This window comes from Pezoporus wallicus, unplaced genomic scaffold (assembly GCF_028554395.1).
Source record: "Pezoporus wallicus isolate ANWC-B61680 ecotype Strahan unplaced genomic scaffold, APGP_CSIRO_Pwel_v1 contig_7787, whole genome shotgun sequence".
Classification (NCBI taxonomy): domain Eukaryota; kingdom Metazoa; phylum Chordata; class Aves; order Psittaciformes; family Psittacidae; genus Pezoporus; species Pezoporus wallicus.
Genome location: NW_026639382.1, coordinates 414,423 through 427,641, shown reverse-complemented (window position 1 = coordinate 427,641; position 13,219 = coordinate 414,423). Strand labels below are relative to the sequence as shown.

General features: G+C 53.2%; 1 protein-coding gene across 1 annotated transcript in view; it reads right to left on the bottom strand.

The window, feature by feature from the left end:
- The window catches only part of EVPL (envoplakin), a 35,046-nt gene that overhangs the window by 4,720 nt on the left and 17,107 nt on the right, over nt 1–13,219 (bottom strand). Inside the window, exons 4-21 of the mRNA XM_057414612.1 lie at nt 12,733–12,856; nt 11,948–12,073; nt 11,641–11,679; nt 10,740–10,901; nt 10,134–10,241; nt 9,428–9,523; nt 8,905–9,030; nt 7,820–7,966; nt 7,538–7,692; nt 5,717–5,814; nt 4,706–4,887; nt 3,770–3,948; nt 3,232–3,370; nt 2,404–2,597; nt 1,754–1,904; nt 1,110–1,193; nt 914–1,024; nt 199–291 (exon numbers count right to left, since the gene is read on the bottom strand). Of these exons, the coding sequence (XP_057270595.1) occupies nt 199–291; nt 914–1,024; nt 1,110–1,193; nt 1,754–1,904; nt 2,404–2,597; nt 3,232–3,370; nt 3,770–3,948; nt 4,706–4,887; nt 5,717–5,814; nt 7,538–7,692; nt 7,820–7,966; nt 8,905–9,030; nt 9,428–9,523; nt 10,134–10,241; nt 10,740–10,901; nt 11,641–11,679; nt 11,948–12,073; nt 12,733–12,856 (2,314 nt within the window). The remainder of the gene's footprint in view (nt 1–198; nt 292–913; nt 1,025–1,109; nt 1,194–1,753; nt 1,905–2,403; nt 2,598–3,231; nt 3,371–3,769; nt 3,949–4,705; nt 4,888–5,716; nt 5,815–7,537; nt 7,693–7,819; nt 7,967–8,904; nt 9,031–9,427; nt 9,524–10,133; nt 10,242–10,739; nt 10,902–11,640; nt 11,680–11,947; nt 12,074–12,732; nt 12,857–13,219) is intronic.

Here is a 13,219-nt window from a genome sequence, read left to right as displayed (position 1 = left end):
GAACAGGACCAGTGTCAGTGAAACTGTGGTAACTCGTGGTCTTTATCTCACAGGGGTTTCCATTTCTGTCCCTCCTCACACTTGGATGTGGAGATCTGAGGAGGGAGCGGTATGATCCCAGTCTGACAGCTTTGGAAAGATCAGTTCAATCCCCAAGCTAGAGTACCCCATTCTTGCCAGGAGCTGTTAAGCAAGTACCTTCTCAACAATCTTCTTGGCAAATTCCAGCCGGCTGAGCTGCTGTTTGTTTGCTGCTGCCAGCTCCATGTAGAGCTTGGCTACATCGTTTTCCTGAAACAGAAACAGAAGTGAGAGCTTTGCCCCCCTCGCCCTGGCACAGCTCTTTGGGATGGCACACTGCCACCCCTCCTTTCACCTGGATGCACTTTGTGTACTGCAATATTCCAGGGATTTGTGTCTTCACATCTGGCTTTCTAGAGACACAGAGTCTAAGGACTCATGTAGGAGACCCTGTCCCCTTCAGCTGAATGCCTGTTAGGTGCCTGCTAACCTACATATGGTCCAGACCTACAGATTCACTTTGGGCCACACATGGATGGCAATGGGCAAATAGCCCGAGGTGATGCAGGAGAACTTGGGTGCAATTGGGAAGAGCACACAGGAGCTCTGGCTCAGTCCTGTCCCCACACACCTGCCCTGTGGTTTATCTTCACACACCATATGGTAAGGAGGCATCATCAGCAATCTCGACCAAAGGTACCAGGCACACCCCTAGTTCTGGATCACATGCTGCTTTGACCAATAGACAAAGAGATCCCTGATGACACTGGATTTTGGGATTAGGACCATGATCACTTTAAGGCTTTAAGGCTGGATTAAGGCTTTGCAGAGGACATGAGGCTTGGGCAAGGAGCTGGACAACTGTTTCCATGCCTTTATCTTAACATTTTACCTGGGCCTGGATGCTTTCTTGCAGGGGGGTCACACGCAGCCTCTTTGCAGCAAAGTCAGTCAGGGCAGGGTCCAGAGAAGAGCTGTATTTGCCTGCTTGGAGCTCATAGTCCTGTTAAGAGCAGAGACAGAAGAATCAGTTGGGATCTCTCAGGTGGGACACTAAGGGAGTGCTACCTGGGAACACCCAGCCATACATTGAGCGTGGACTGCACGTTCCGGGATAGCCTGATCACTGCATTCTTCTCTGGCTCTTTGCTTTCGATCTCCTCCACCAGCCTCTGCAGGAGACACACATGGTGTTAAGGACAGGTTGAAATAAAGAAACGCAGTAATACTCTTGACTACACAAGCAGTAGCTCAGCCTCGTACTGGAGTGATGAGAACAGGAATACATTTAAGAGGGGGTTTTAGAGCATCTCAGCAGCACTCTCATTTGCCCAGGAGCTGCCATACTGATTTATCATGCATGAGATAAATACCAGCCAACACAAAGACCTCCACATCTCATCCTCTGAACTGGTCAGCTTAGGATCCGCTCAGAGAGAGAAAGATGCAGAACCCAGATGCAACATCTCAGCCCAAAGTGCAATCTTTCAGGATCTGTGTGTGCCCTCTCCATGGAGAGGTTATCAGCCTGGGGGAGACTGGCACAGATGAGGACACCAGCACTGAGGATGAAGGCAGCTGGGTGAGATACATCATCTGTGGGCTGCAATCACTGCCTCCTTGTTCTAGTTCATTCACTGTGGTGGGTGGAGCACACAACTAGGAGCTGTTCATAAGCAAATCCCCCCATCCCAGTAACATTACAGGTTATGAGGCTTGTCCTGGAACCCACCTTCTGTGCCTGCAGCTTGTAGTTCACCTGGCTTGGCCCATCAGTGGTCTTCACTTGGTGCTTGGGTAGGTTGTTCATCCAGAACATCAGGTTCTCATTGGAGTTTTGGAACTGCTGGTAGGTGAGGCTGATATTTCTGAGGGTCTTCTCTCTGCATAGCACAGAAGTGATCAGCAACATAAAGGGGAAGGGCAAAGATTCATGTGCAAGTTCCTAAAAAGACACTATGGTAAGAATGTCACCACAACAAAAAACAAGACAACAAAAATAAGGGGGTGATAACTGGTTCCCGAGTGGGGAGCCCAACATTGTGGTTGCTACTGCAACCTGGGAGGATGAGAGAAAGAAAAAGGCAAGCAACAGCAATGCCTGTGAGAATTATTAAACATCAGGGTCTCTCTGGGCAGGCTCATGGGTCAGGCAGAGGCCAGCAGTCAGCTACTTAAGGCCACCTTCTCACAGCTATCTGGAAGCTCAAAGCCTCTGCTGTGCATAGGAAGGTAGCAACTACACAGCAAGACAGACCTAGTCCTCAGTATTCTTTGATAGTGTTCAGGGTGGCTCTGCAATGAAGAACATATTCCCGGGTCTCTGACTAATGCTGGCCCATGTCAGCTAAGAGAAGCAGAGATGATGCCGTAGCTCCTCACCGCTGGTCCAGCTGGTCTGCCACGGCATGGTAGCGGTCATTGAGCAGCTGCACCTCCCGCTTCTGCCTCGGCAGGTCAGGGCAGTACTCCTGGAAGTTGTTCTGCACAGCACTGCAGCTGTGCTCAGCATCCTTGAGTCCCCGGTTCAGCTTCAGCACGCAGTCCTCTTGAGCCACCACCTCCCGCTTCATCTTCTGCAGGGGGAAACAGGGCAGCTCCAGGTTTGCATCAGTCAGTGCACCAAACAGAAGTACTTAATACTCTTATTCACTGTGCAGCACCTGGGGGGTAGTTAGGCTCTCACTCTTATTCACTGTGCAGCACCTGGGGGGTAGTTAGGCTCTCACTCTTATTCACTGTGCAGCACCTGGGGGGTAGTTAGGCTCTCCAAGAGATGTGCAACAGGGAAGAGATGGAGCAGTGAGACTTATGCAGTAAAGAAGGTGGAAAGCAAGGTGGGTTGGACAGTGCATGGAGCAGAAGGAAAAAGTTTTGAGGAAGGCAGAAAAGGATCACTGTGAGTGCTAAGGATGGGGCAGGGAGATGGGGAGCAGGAAAGAACAGGGATGAGTGTAAAGCAGAGCAATATAGTTTAGATGCTAAGGGGTTCATCGCGTATTTAGGGACCCCAAAGGTAACCTGAGAGGGACAGAACTTTTTGCTAGCCAGTGAGTGCAGATCAGCCTGCAACACCAATGTAAAGCCTTCAAAGAACTGGTCCTTAGAAAGGCTTGAGGTGCTCAAATAAGCAAAGTCCAACTCTCCCCACTGTTGCTACCTGAGCTCAGATATCTCCCTTCCTTCACGAAGACCCTGATGCTGCCCTACCTGCAGATCATTGGCCCGATCCTGCAGAGCATTGGGAGATGCAGGAATGATGCTGTCCTGAGCCAGCCTGGCCTCAAACGTGCTGACAATCTTGTCTGTGTTATCAATCTGAGTCTCCAGGTTCAGGGCAGCCTTAGCCCTGGGTAAGGGAAAACCAACAAGGTTAGCTACAGAAGACCCCATTCTTCTCTCTGATTTTGCATGTTTAAGCTTATTTAACATCAGAGCTTCTGCAGCGTGGCAGAGAACAAGCAACATGCACACTCACCACCCTGTCATGCTACGCAGAAAGCATTTCGCTGCATACAGCGGAGCTGGGACACACACCCATTGTAGTGGACTGTCCACAGATTATGCACAGGAACTCCTTCAGAGGTGCTTTTGGTGATGGATGGGAGGTTTCCAACCTGGACTGCCTGGGATGGACCTCAACCAATGCCCATATAGACCAAAAGTATCTTCTCATGCCTCTGTGTTGCTACCTCTGTGCAAATACTTCCTTCCCTCATCCCCATCAGGCCTTGCCACCATCACTCACTTCTCGTTGTACAGGCTGGAGAGCATATTGACATCATTGTACTTGCTCCGGAGGGCATTCAGTGTGACAGGGAGCTGGGAAGCCGAGGTGCTGGTGGGTTTCTTGGAAAGGAAGGTCTCACACTCCTTCTGCAAGGCATCCTTGGCTGCCCCCAGGTTCTCAAGTTTCTTTGTTGTTTCCTGGCACATCAGATGGGAGCAGAGTCACCCAACACAGTCATAACAGGGCTGTTGCGAAAACGTGTCTCCCTCAGGGACAGGTTTTGCTGTGGGGATAAGGGTGCAGGAGCCCTCTCATGAGGAGCTGGGCCCTGGGGCAGAGCCCCAGCCAGACTGTGGCTGTCTGGCAAGGCCAGGGTGTGGGAAAGGGATCCAAGGAGGCAGAGATGGAGGAAACCTATGTGCCTGAGTCCATCCCTCTGCCAGGGCTGGATAAACACCCACAGGTGAAGGTGTAACAAGCTGAACTGCTACAGACCCAGACCTTCTCACAGAGGAAAGGAGAGGGGCTCCAGGGCACTGCCTCTTTTCCTGTCCCCCCCGCATCTACCAGTCTGTACTCCCCACCACGTGAGCCAAAGCTGGTCCTTGGAGTAATTCCCTCTATCCCAGACTTTTATGCTACAGACCTGGGAGTGAAGGGTGACAGCATACCTGTGGCAAGGCTGAGGGCACCCTAAAACTGGCTCTGAAACAAATGGACCATCTTGCTACAGGGCTGAGCCAAGAGAAGGGCCTGCATTTGCCTAGGGTTTGGGTTAACCTGTCCCATACCAAGGGCTTGAGGCAGCCTAAAAGCCTTGCAACAGCAGCATGGTGTTCTTTAAAGCACAAGCTGTCATCTCCCATGTAATTCCTGTATCAACCTATTTGGGGCCAAGGACGCAGTGCTACCAAACTCACCCTGCTCCAGCTCTGCCGCAGCGGCAGCACCCACCTGCTGGTGTTTGATCCTCCTGGCAAGGTCATCTGTGGGATCACTGAAGTTCACTGGAGACCTCACGCGGTTCAACACCTCCTTTTCTACCTGGATCAGGTCCTTGCCAACACGATCCAGGCTACTGAGAAGCTGGTCAGCTTGAGGGTCATCCTGGACTACAGTGGGGCTCCTGGACAGAGCTGCAGTGAGACACAGCCTAGGTTAATCCCTGTTTCCCATCTGCCATCCCAGCCGTGGTGCATGGCCCTGGGAGCTCTCCCATGCATGGTCCCTAAAGCTCCCTCTCATGATAACCCTGCTATAGAGCTCTGCCCTTTGTGTTTTGCAGCTCTGAGGCACAAAGGCTTCTCCTGGGCATGCGGTTTTGATGGAACCATAAAGGATCCAGTTACCATTTCTAACCCACAGAGGATCATGCAGATGCAGGTGCCTACCCATGGCAAAGGCTTAGGAAAACGGTTTTAGCTCTGCCTTGGCCAACCAGAGCTCACGTCCAGAGGAGGGACACAAACATCCATGTGCTGTCATGCAGACCCATCCCTGCTCAGCTTTGCTGGGAGCTTTCCAACTACAGCTGTGGGAGTAACACAGCTTAGCCAGGGGTTAGGATTTAGCCATGGCTGCCTGCTTATCCCACAGCCCCCAGCTAGGGAAGAGAACTTCAAGGGACCCAGATCCCAAACAAGGTTTAATTAAGGCTTCTAGATAAGCACATCCCCCTGCAACCCTAAATAATACCCTGCAGCTGTTGATAGAGCTGAGGTTGAGAAAGACAACAGGGAATTTGGGAGAATTGCCTGAGACCACACAGTGAATCCTCGGCAGCACTAGGAGTCAGGTTATCCCATCGGCTGCGCTATTCCACGGAGCAGAAGGCATCCTTGCACTTGTACAGGTACCTCTGCCTGCTTGGGTGGCTGCTCTGCTTCCAGCCAGGTTTAGGTGCTCCGCAAGGGAGGTGCATGGGGTGGCTTTGGAGAGAGCTCGACTAACAGTGGACGTACGCACCTTGCTGGCTGGGTTGAACCTGCTCCTTCTGGCCGCATCTCAGGGTGCTCTGAACCGCTGCTCGCTTCTGCTTCACCGTGTTCAGTTCTGCTTCCAGCCTGTGAGCAGAGAGGAGCATCATCAGCCAGCAGCGTGGAAACCACGGAGCAAGCCCTGACAGAGCCAGGCCCAGCAGCAGCTTTGTGCTCCCAAAGGCAGGGGCAGGCTGGGGGCCTGCAGCCTGTTGTAACTCGGAGGTGTCCCTTAGGAAAGGGGACAGCAGGAAGAGCAGCCGGCTGGTTTGAGCAGCACATTTCTCTCACTGGAGCCTATGTTTCCAGCTCGCAGCAGCAGCAGCTATCAAAGGTGAACGTTTATTCCGTATCACTGCAGTGCCTTGCAGTTCCACAGGAAGCAAGTACGAGCAGCTGCTTCTGTGGCTGCTGCAGCAGAAATGCCAAGTCTCATTTGTAAGGATGGTTCCGTTCTAAAACAAGCTGGGATCAGAAGGAGCTGGGAGGACCAAAAATATCTCTGGGTGAGAAAAGACTGATGGAAGCAGGGGCCTTTGAGCCATGGAATCCTAGAATGGTTTGGGTTGGAAGGACCCTTAAACCCCTGCCATGGGCAGGGACACCTTCCACTAGAGCAGCTTGCTCAGCACCCTCAGCACCCTCACAGGGAAGAGCTTCTGCCTGAGAGCTCATCTCAGTCTCCCCTCAGGCAGGTTAAAGCCATTCCCTTTGGCCTGTCCCTACAGGCCCTTGTCCAAAGCCCCTCTCCAGGTTTCTTGTAGGCTATTTGAAGGACCAGACTAGTTCACATCCCTGCTCTGCCCTGCTACATGCACTGTGCTCTAAAACCACCGTGTCCCAGCTTGCTGGGTGCTGTCAGGCAAAGGCTGTCTCTCTGCAGCAGCAGGACATAGCTCCATGCAGAGGGACTGAATGGTGAAACAGGCTGGGAAATACAACAAAGACAAACATTTTGTGTGTAGGAAGGGAAGCAAACCCTGGGAAATGGAACAAACTGTCAGACATGGCCTGAATAGGGTGAGTGTTTCCCAGGCAATATCTCTAGAGCTGTTATCCAGGAGGATGTGGCAAACTTTTCCTGTTCTGTTTTAAAACACGCATGAAACCCATAAACCCAAAGGATTCAGTAATCCAGGATGTGTGAAGAGGGGCTCGCACTCAGGAAGAGCAGCACAATGAAGTAATCGCACCCAGCTGAGTGGGGACCCATGCTCCCATCACGGGCATGCCCAAGGAGCCCTGTATCTAGGCTGTGGGCTCTTCCCAAAGACTTGAGCAGCACTGATTTATCCCAGCACCCAGGGACATGATTATAAAGGTAATGCCAGGGCTGCCTGCACCACCACCCCATCCATCCTGTGGGAACCACAGGAGCTGACTGGGCACCCAGGCAGTGAAGCACACGGTGATTCAAGAACACTTCTCAGTTTCCATCTGGGGCTGTCTGAGAGGAGATTCCACAGATAACTTGTCCTGTTTAGCAAGTTCCAAGCTCCAGACTGATTCTGCAATGAATTTAGTCAAACCTATGCAAGTCACATGTTTGGGTGAAGAAATCAAGCCCGGCTGCCAGAAAACTCTTTGACAGCAAGGTCTGTGTAGCATGCAGAGCTATCGAGGAATGGCAGGGACCTCGATGAGACAGCTGGGTGCAGGGAACAACCCCTCTCCAGGAGGGATTTCATACTAGGCAGTGCAGAGGTTGCTCCCAGCTGCTATTTCTCTGGAGATGAGGCAGCCAAGCTGGCTACAACCTAAGAGCAAGTCTGGACATCTCTCTGGGCCAGGCTCTTCACTGCAGGCTCACCTATTGACCTTGTCTATGGACTCAGGGTCTGGTGGAGGGATGGAGAAGCAAGCAGACGGTGCCTCCTGGACCACACCGGTGCTGCTCTGCACCACCCACATCTCCGGGTTGCTGTTGTCCTTCAGCGTGTACTTGTCACCTCTGGCCAGCTGCACCTGGCACAAAGACACAAAACCCAGTGAGAGACTTGGCTCTCTGGCACCAGGCTGGTTTCTCCCATCACAGAGCCAAGATCTGGAGCAATCTTGCCTCTTCTGAGGGTACTGCCAGTGAAGCCCTCACCTCCCCAGCATCCCAGTCACAGAGGGTGTCCAAGGTGAGGGTCTGAGACGGATGCATCCGGCGTAGTTTCAGTGGGCTGATCTCTTTACTCCTTCTCTTCAGGTCTGTGATGCTCTTCTCCACCTGCTTCACTGCTTTCTCCTCGTTCTAGAGAAAACAGAGAAGACAGTGGTTGTGACCAGCCTTAGATGAGAAGGAAGGGGAAGGTCACACAATAGTGGGGCTGCTGGGGCCAGTTGTCCAGCCCTGTGTGATCACTGCTGAGGTGGAGTCAGGAATTTCTCCATTCTTGACCCCTCCATGTCCTCTCTTCCCCTTTTCATCCTCAACACTCTCCTCTGTTTCCTTCTCTCACAGCAGATCTGGCCTTGAAGGCGCAGCCTGAGCTAACCTTAGGTGATTCCACTCTGTCATTTTCAATCTCCTAGGGAAGCTTTTCTTCTCGGAAATGGAACAGAGACCTGCCAAGAGGTGGCTGCATTCCAGTGTCAGAAGGTACCAAGATCCCAGCACCAGAGCAAAATGTGCTGCATGCATGGGAAGACACCGTGTTGAACACGCCCCCTCCCTCTCTCCCAGGCAAATATTCCTCTCCTATCTGTATCTCACCCCTGAGGTCAGATTTCTTTAATCTCTCCCTTGCCCTTGGCTCATGACACTGCTGAGGAGATGGGAGGACCTTTCCCTGCTGTTTGAGTGCCAGCAGCTCACGTTCTCTGCAGGGCCTCTAATCCAAGTGTCTCAGTGACGAGAACATGCAGCTCCTCCCTGCACTTCTTCGTTCTGATGGTGACCTGGGGCCAGGCTGTGTGTCACTGATGAGGACCAGTCCCTTCCCATGGGGTCACTGCCCCACAGCATGAGCAGTGCAGACCTTTGGGGGCTACAGGGACACAGCATCCAGAGCACAGCATTGCCATGGGCTTCCCCCTCATCTGGGAATGAGCTGAGATGAACTGTCCCACTAGGTTCAGTAGGGTTATTCACCCACCTCTTCCCCTTCCCCACTGTTATTTCCTGGGGATGTTGTGGCATTTGGTCTGCCCCTTAGGTCTGGTGAGGGCCACCAGCCCTGAGGACCTCACCTCCAGCTGAAGCAGCAGGTCTGACACAACCCCAGGGCTGTCTTTGTTAAACTTGCTGTATTTGGTGTCCAGGTCAGAGCTCATCTTCTTCAGGGAGTGGCTCACAGCCTCAGCATCATCCTGGAACTGGAGGTGTGGGTAGGGAAATGGTCAGCGATGGGAGGACATTGCTATCTCCAAGTCCTGTCGTGGGTCTCATTTCCCAGCACATCTCCTGCAGCCTGTCTGGGGCTCACAAGACCCTACAGACCACCCTCATGTGGTAACAGTGACGTGCAAACCCTCCCTGCCCCTCTCCTCCAAGCCAGCACACCAACACAACAGGGTTGAATTGATGAGATGGGAGCCATCCTTCCCTGCAGCACTAAAGGACTGGTTTGAAGGGGTGTTTCCCCAACATACCCTCACTAGATGCAAGCAAAGGAGCTCCCATCCTCATCCCTTTGCTGACCCTCTCCCTAGGTTGCCCACTCAGACCTGACCCTGCAGCCCCATGGCCAGTGCTCTCCTCATTGCTTTTTACCTTCTTATAGCTCTCCACGTTTTTCAGTTGACTCTCCTGGCAAATGCAGAGGTTCAGGAAATTCTGCCACTCATTCTTCAGGGCTTCCTGGTGAGCCTGTGGTGGGACAGAGCAGGACGCGGTGGGCTCCAGCTGGTCCTACCCCCCCCGCCACTGCTCTCCTTTCCCCAGAGGCCCCAGAGATCAGAGCAAGAGTGAAGGCTGCTGTTGAGCGGAGACAAAAACATTGCCTGATGCTGAGCTGAGCAAGGACACTGTGACAAGGACCTGGCTCGTACAGAGCAGCCACCATTTCCCAAGGGGCCTCAGCTCTGAGCCCACCTCAGCTTCCCACTGTCTGTGGGCCTGCAAATGGAGATCTGGGGCTGGTGTAACTTGGGAGAGATTGTGCCATGTTACAGCTGGAGCTTCACAGCAGCAGGAATGTGGCTGCACCAACCACACGTCTGAGCGCCAGAGCAGGAGCTGGTCCCAGCACACTAATGTTAGCCACTGCCTCCTGGAGGTTCCTGAAGGGGTGAAGACCCTGCACTGCCCTCAGCTTCCCCATAGGGCTGGAGCAGGCAGACTGATGCTGTCTGCGGCACCGTGGAAGGAAAGAGTAGCACAGCAGCTCTGCAGAAGAGGTCTCCTCCAAAGCACTTCCTGGCTCTCGATGCAGAGACACTCATTCTCTTACAGGGTTTGGGAGGACCCCTTGCCTTACCTGGATAGGTTTGACCGCAGGGTGCTTTAGCTCAATCATCCTGTCCCCATCGTCCTGCAGATTGTTCACAAACTCCTCCTGGCTGAGCAGCTCCTTGGACTTGAAATCCTGAAGGGGAAGAGAAATTCCATGACCGTGGGAGCACGCAGGGAGCACAGAGCGGTTTCCTGGGACATCAAAGCACGCACATCCTTATTGGGTTGTTTTTAAAGAAAGAAGAGGCTCAGCAAAGCTACAACAAATTACACACGCTTGGGCCTCACAGAGCATCAGGGCATTCATCCAGAGAGCATTTTCCTAAGCAATTATCCCTCCCCTTTTTCCAGATCCCAGCATATAGCTGGCACTGGGTGCTGTAGTTTGGATGCAGAGGCTGACATGATGCTGAGCCTTTCCGTCACCAACAGCTCTCTAATGTGTGATCCCACATGCCAGCTCAGGGGATGCTCAGAGTGGCTCATCCTTAACTCCGGCATGGACTCAGAGCATCTGTTCCACCTCTTTTTCTGTGCCTGGGAAAGCAGCAGGCTCAGGGCTGGGGGTGGATATCCAGGAAGCTGGGATCCAATCTCGGCTGCTGGGCTTGGCCAGCCCCCAGGAGCCCACCTCGTACTCCCGACGCACACTCTGGACGTCCATCATTTGGTCACTCCAGTCCTGCTTCAGGATCCTGGTCTGCTGGTCCGTCAGGTAGCCCAGCTCCTTGGTGCAGCCCTGGAGGTGGTGGTAGAGGCTGCCCAGGCTCTGCCCTCGCCAGATGGAGGTTTTCTGCCCATGCACACAGGGGAGAGACAGCGTTGGTGCTCAGGCTGAGGAGCCCCTTCCCCTCCTCCTCCTCCTCCCCAGAATCCCACTCTCATTGCGCATCCACTGGGAGATTCCCAGAGCCCTCGGTGAGACATCTCTGCCACCCCTTGCTCTTATCTGATGGGGATGCCAATCCCTTTTCCCTCCTTCACAGACAGGCTGTGTTTGTCTAACCAGAATCTCAGGTGTGGGCTGGTGCCTGGGGCAGGCTGAGGGCTGGCTCCGCTCTGCTCTGTTTCTCACAAATGCCATTCTTCAGCATCAACCTTTCCAGGCCCAGCTGGCTAAACCCAGGACCTAATTCCCAACCACCTCCTTTGTTCCGGCTGTTCATTTCCTCTCTGGAGCCCTCGTCAGGGATCACTGCAAGCCTCAACATTTGCAATCCTGATTTGGAACAGTGTGGGCTAGGACAGGGTTTCCTGCTGCTGCACCCGTAACCCTGCACTCATGGACACACAGCAGCTCCAGACCAGCAATCCATGAGGAGGAGACACACAGATCTCACCCACAGCACTGCCCCGAGGGCAGCAAGCGTGCTCCCGATTTACACTCCAGGTGGGGAGGAAACAGGGCAACAAGATGAGGGGCACAACCAGAGGTAGCTCCTGCCCTCAGCCGGGCATTCCCTGTCCATCAGGGAGGGGGTTTCTCTGTGGTGTGACCCCATCATCTGCCCAGAAAGCCGCTGGAAGCTTACCAGCAAGTCCTTGTACTGGCTTTTTAAATCTGCCACATCCTGGGTTACAACACGGCCAAGATCAAGGGGAAAAGAAAAGAGAAAAAAGCTGTTAGCAAAACACGTGGTAGATGCTGATGTGCTGATTTATGGGAAGTGCTTTAGGAGCCATTCAGGAACCTCCTCCCTGGCCCCTGCATGGTTTGGGCTGTCCAAGCTCCCTCTGCAGAACGGGGTGGATATTCACCACGCAGAGGAGCGGATGAGCAGAGCCTGCAGGGTCCAAGCAAAGCCAACAGGCACAGGGAGGGGATGGAGGGTGCCTTACCCCGGAGCGGAGGTTCTTGATCTGGAGGCCATAGGCTTCAATCTCCTTCTGGAGGATGTTGTGCTCAGCTATTTGCTTCTCCAGCTCTGACATGCCGGGGCCGTACTGCCCCGCGCTGACTTGTTTCTGTGCAAAAGGAGTTGAGGCAGGGATTAAAGCAGGAGACTTTATTTCAGGGAAAAGCCCCAGTGAGTGCTGGCAGGGAATGAAAAGATCTGGGATTTGACAGCAGTCCAGGAGGAAGGGAAGGGAAGGGAGCTGCTTTACCGTGATTGTTGTAGGTTCCCATTTCCCCAGCCATATGCAGGGCAAAGATTACCAGGACGTACAAGCCTGGTGTACAAACCTAAGCTGAACCAGCCAGCCTGTGGTGGCTGCATTGAATGCACATAGTTACCATCCAGCTTTCAAGGGAATCCAATGATTCCAAACTGGGCACTCCATATACCTGAGACTGCAGCATGAAACCCTAGGATGTAGGGCTGTGAAGTCCCTGAAGACATCACCTTCTCTATCCTTTCATCCCACATCAGGGCACCTCTACCTGGTCCCCCTAAAGCAGCTCTTAATATGAAGGGGTCAATCAAGAAGATGCTCCAGAGGGTTTTAAGAGGTGGGAAGGGAATCCTTCTCCTACCCAGAGCAGCTGAGTTACTTCCACCACCCCAAACGTCCCAGCATGCTGCTGCTGAGCACACGATGGCTCACAGAGCCCTATAGGCAATAGCAGACATTATCTGGCCTTGCAGGATTTGGGAGATGCATCTAAAACCAGCAGCTGTTACCATCTTTTGGTCCAGGATCTTGGCCCAGTCTACCCTGGGTCCCACGTCAGGGATGTTCAGTTGTTCATAGAGGGCCCGGTACTCTGCACAGAGCTGTGTCACACGGTCATGGAGCTGCTGGATGCTGCCAAGAGAAAAGGAACATGTCTCAGGGTCAGTTTGGAAAGGGGAGAACCAAAGTGGGGTTTGTGGAGCCCAGATTTCACTCGTAACACCCTTTGCTGTTCCTTTGCGACACTGGGCTCTTGTCCTGGTGCTCTCCATCTCCAGGGGTGTCTCAGAACTCCCCACCCAGGAGAAAGGCAGCTGCAGGGAGATCAGGGCTGTCCCTTCCCAACTAGGAAAGAGCTCTTCCCTCCTGCCTTCCACCTAGAAGGGCTGGAGAGAGAAAGGGAGCAAAGCAACCAAAGGCCAACCGAAGCCCTTCTCCCATTCCACCCACCACCTCTGTGCTCGCCTGAACAAAAGGCATTCGTTTTAGGAAAGG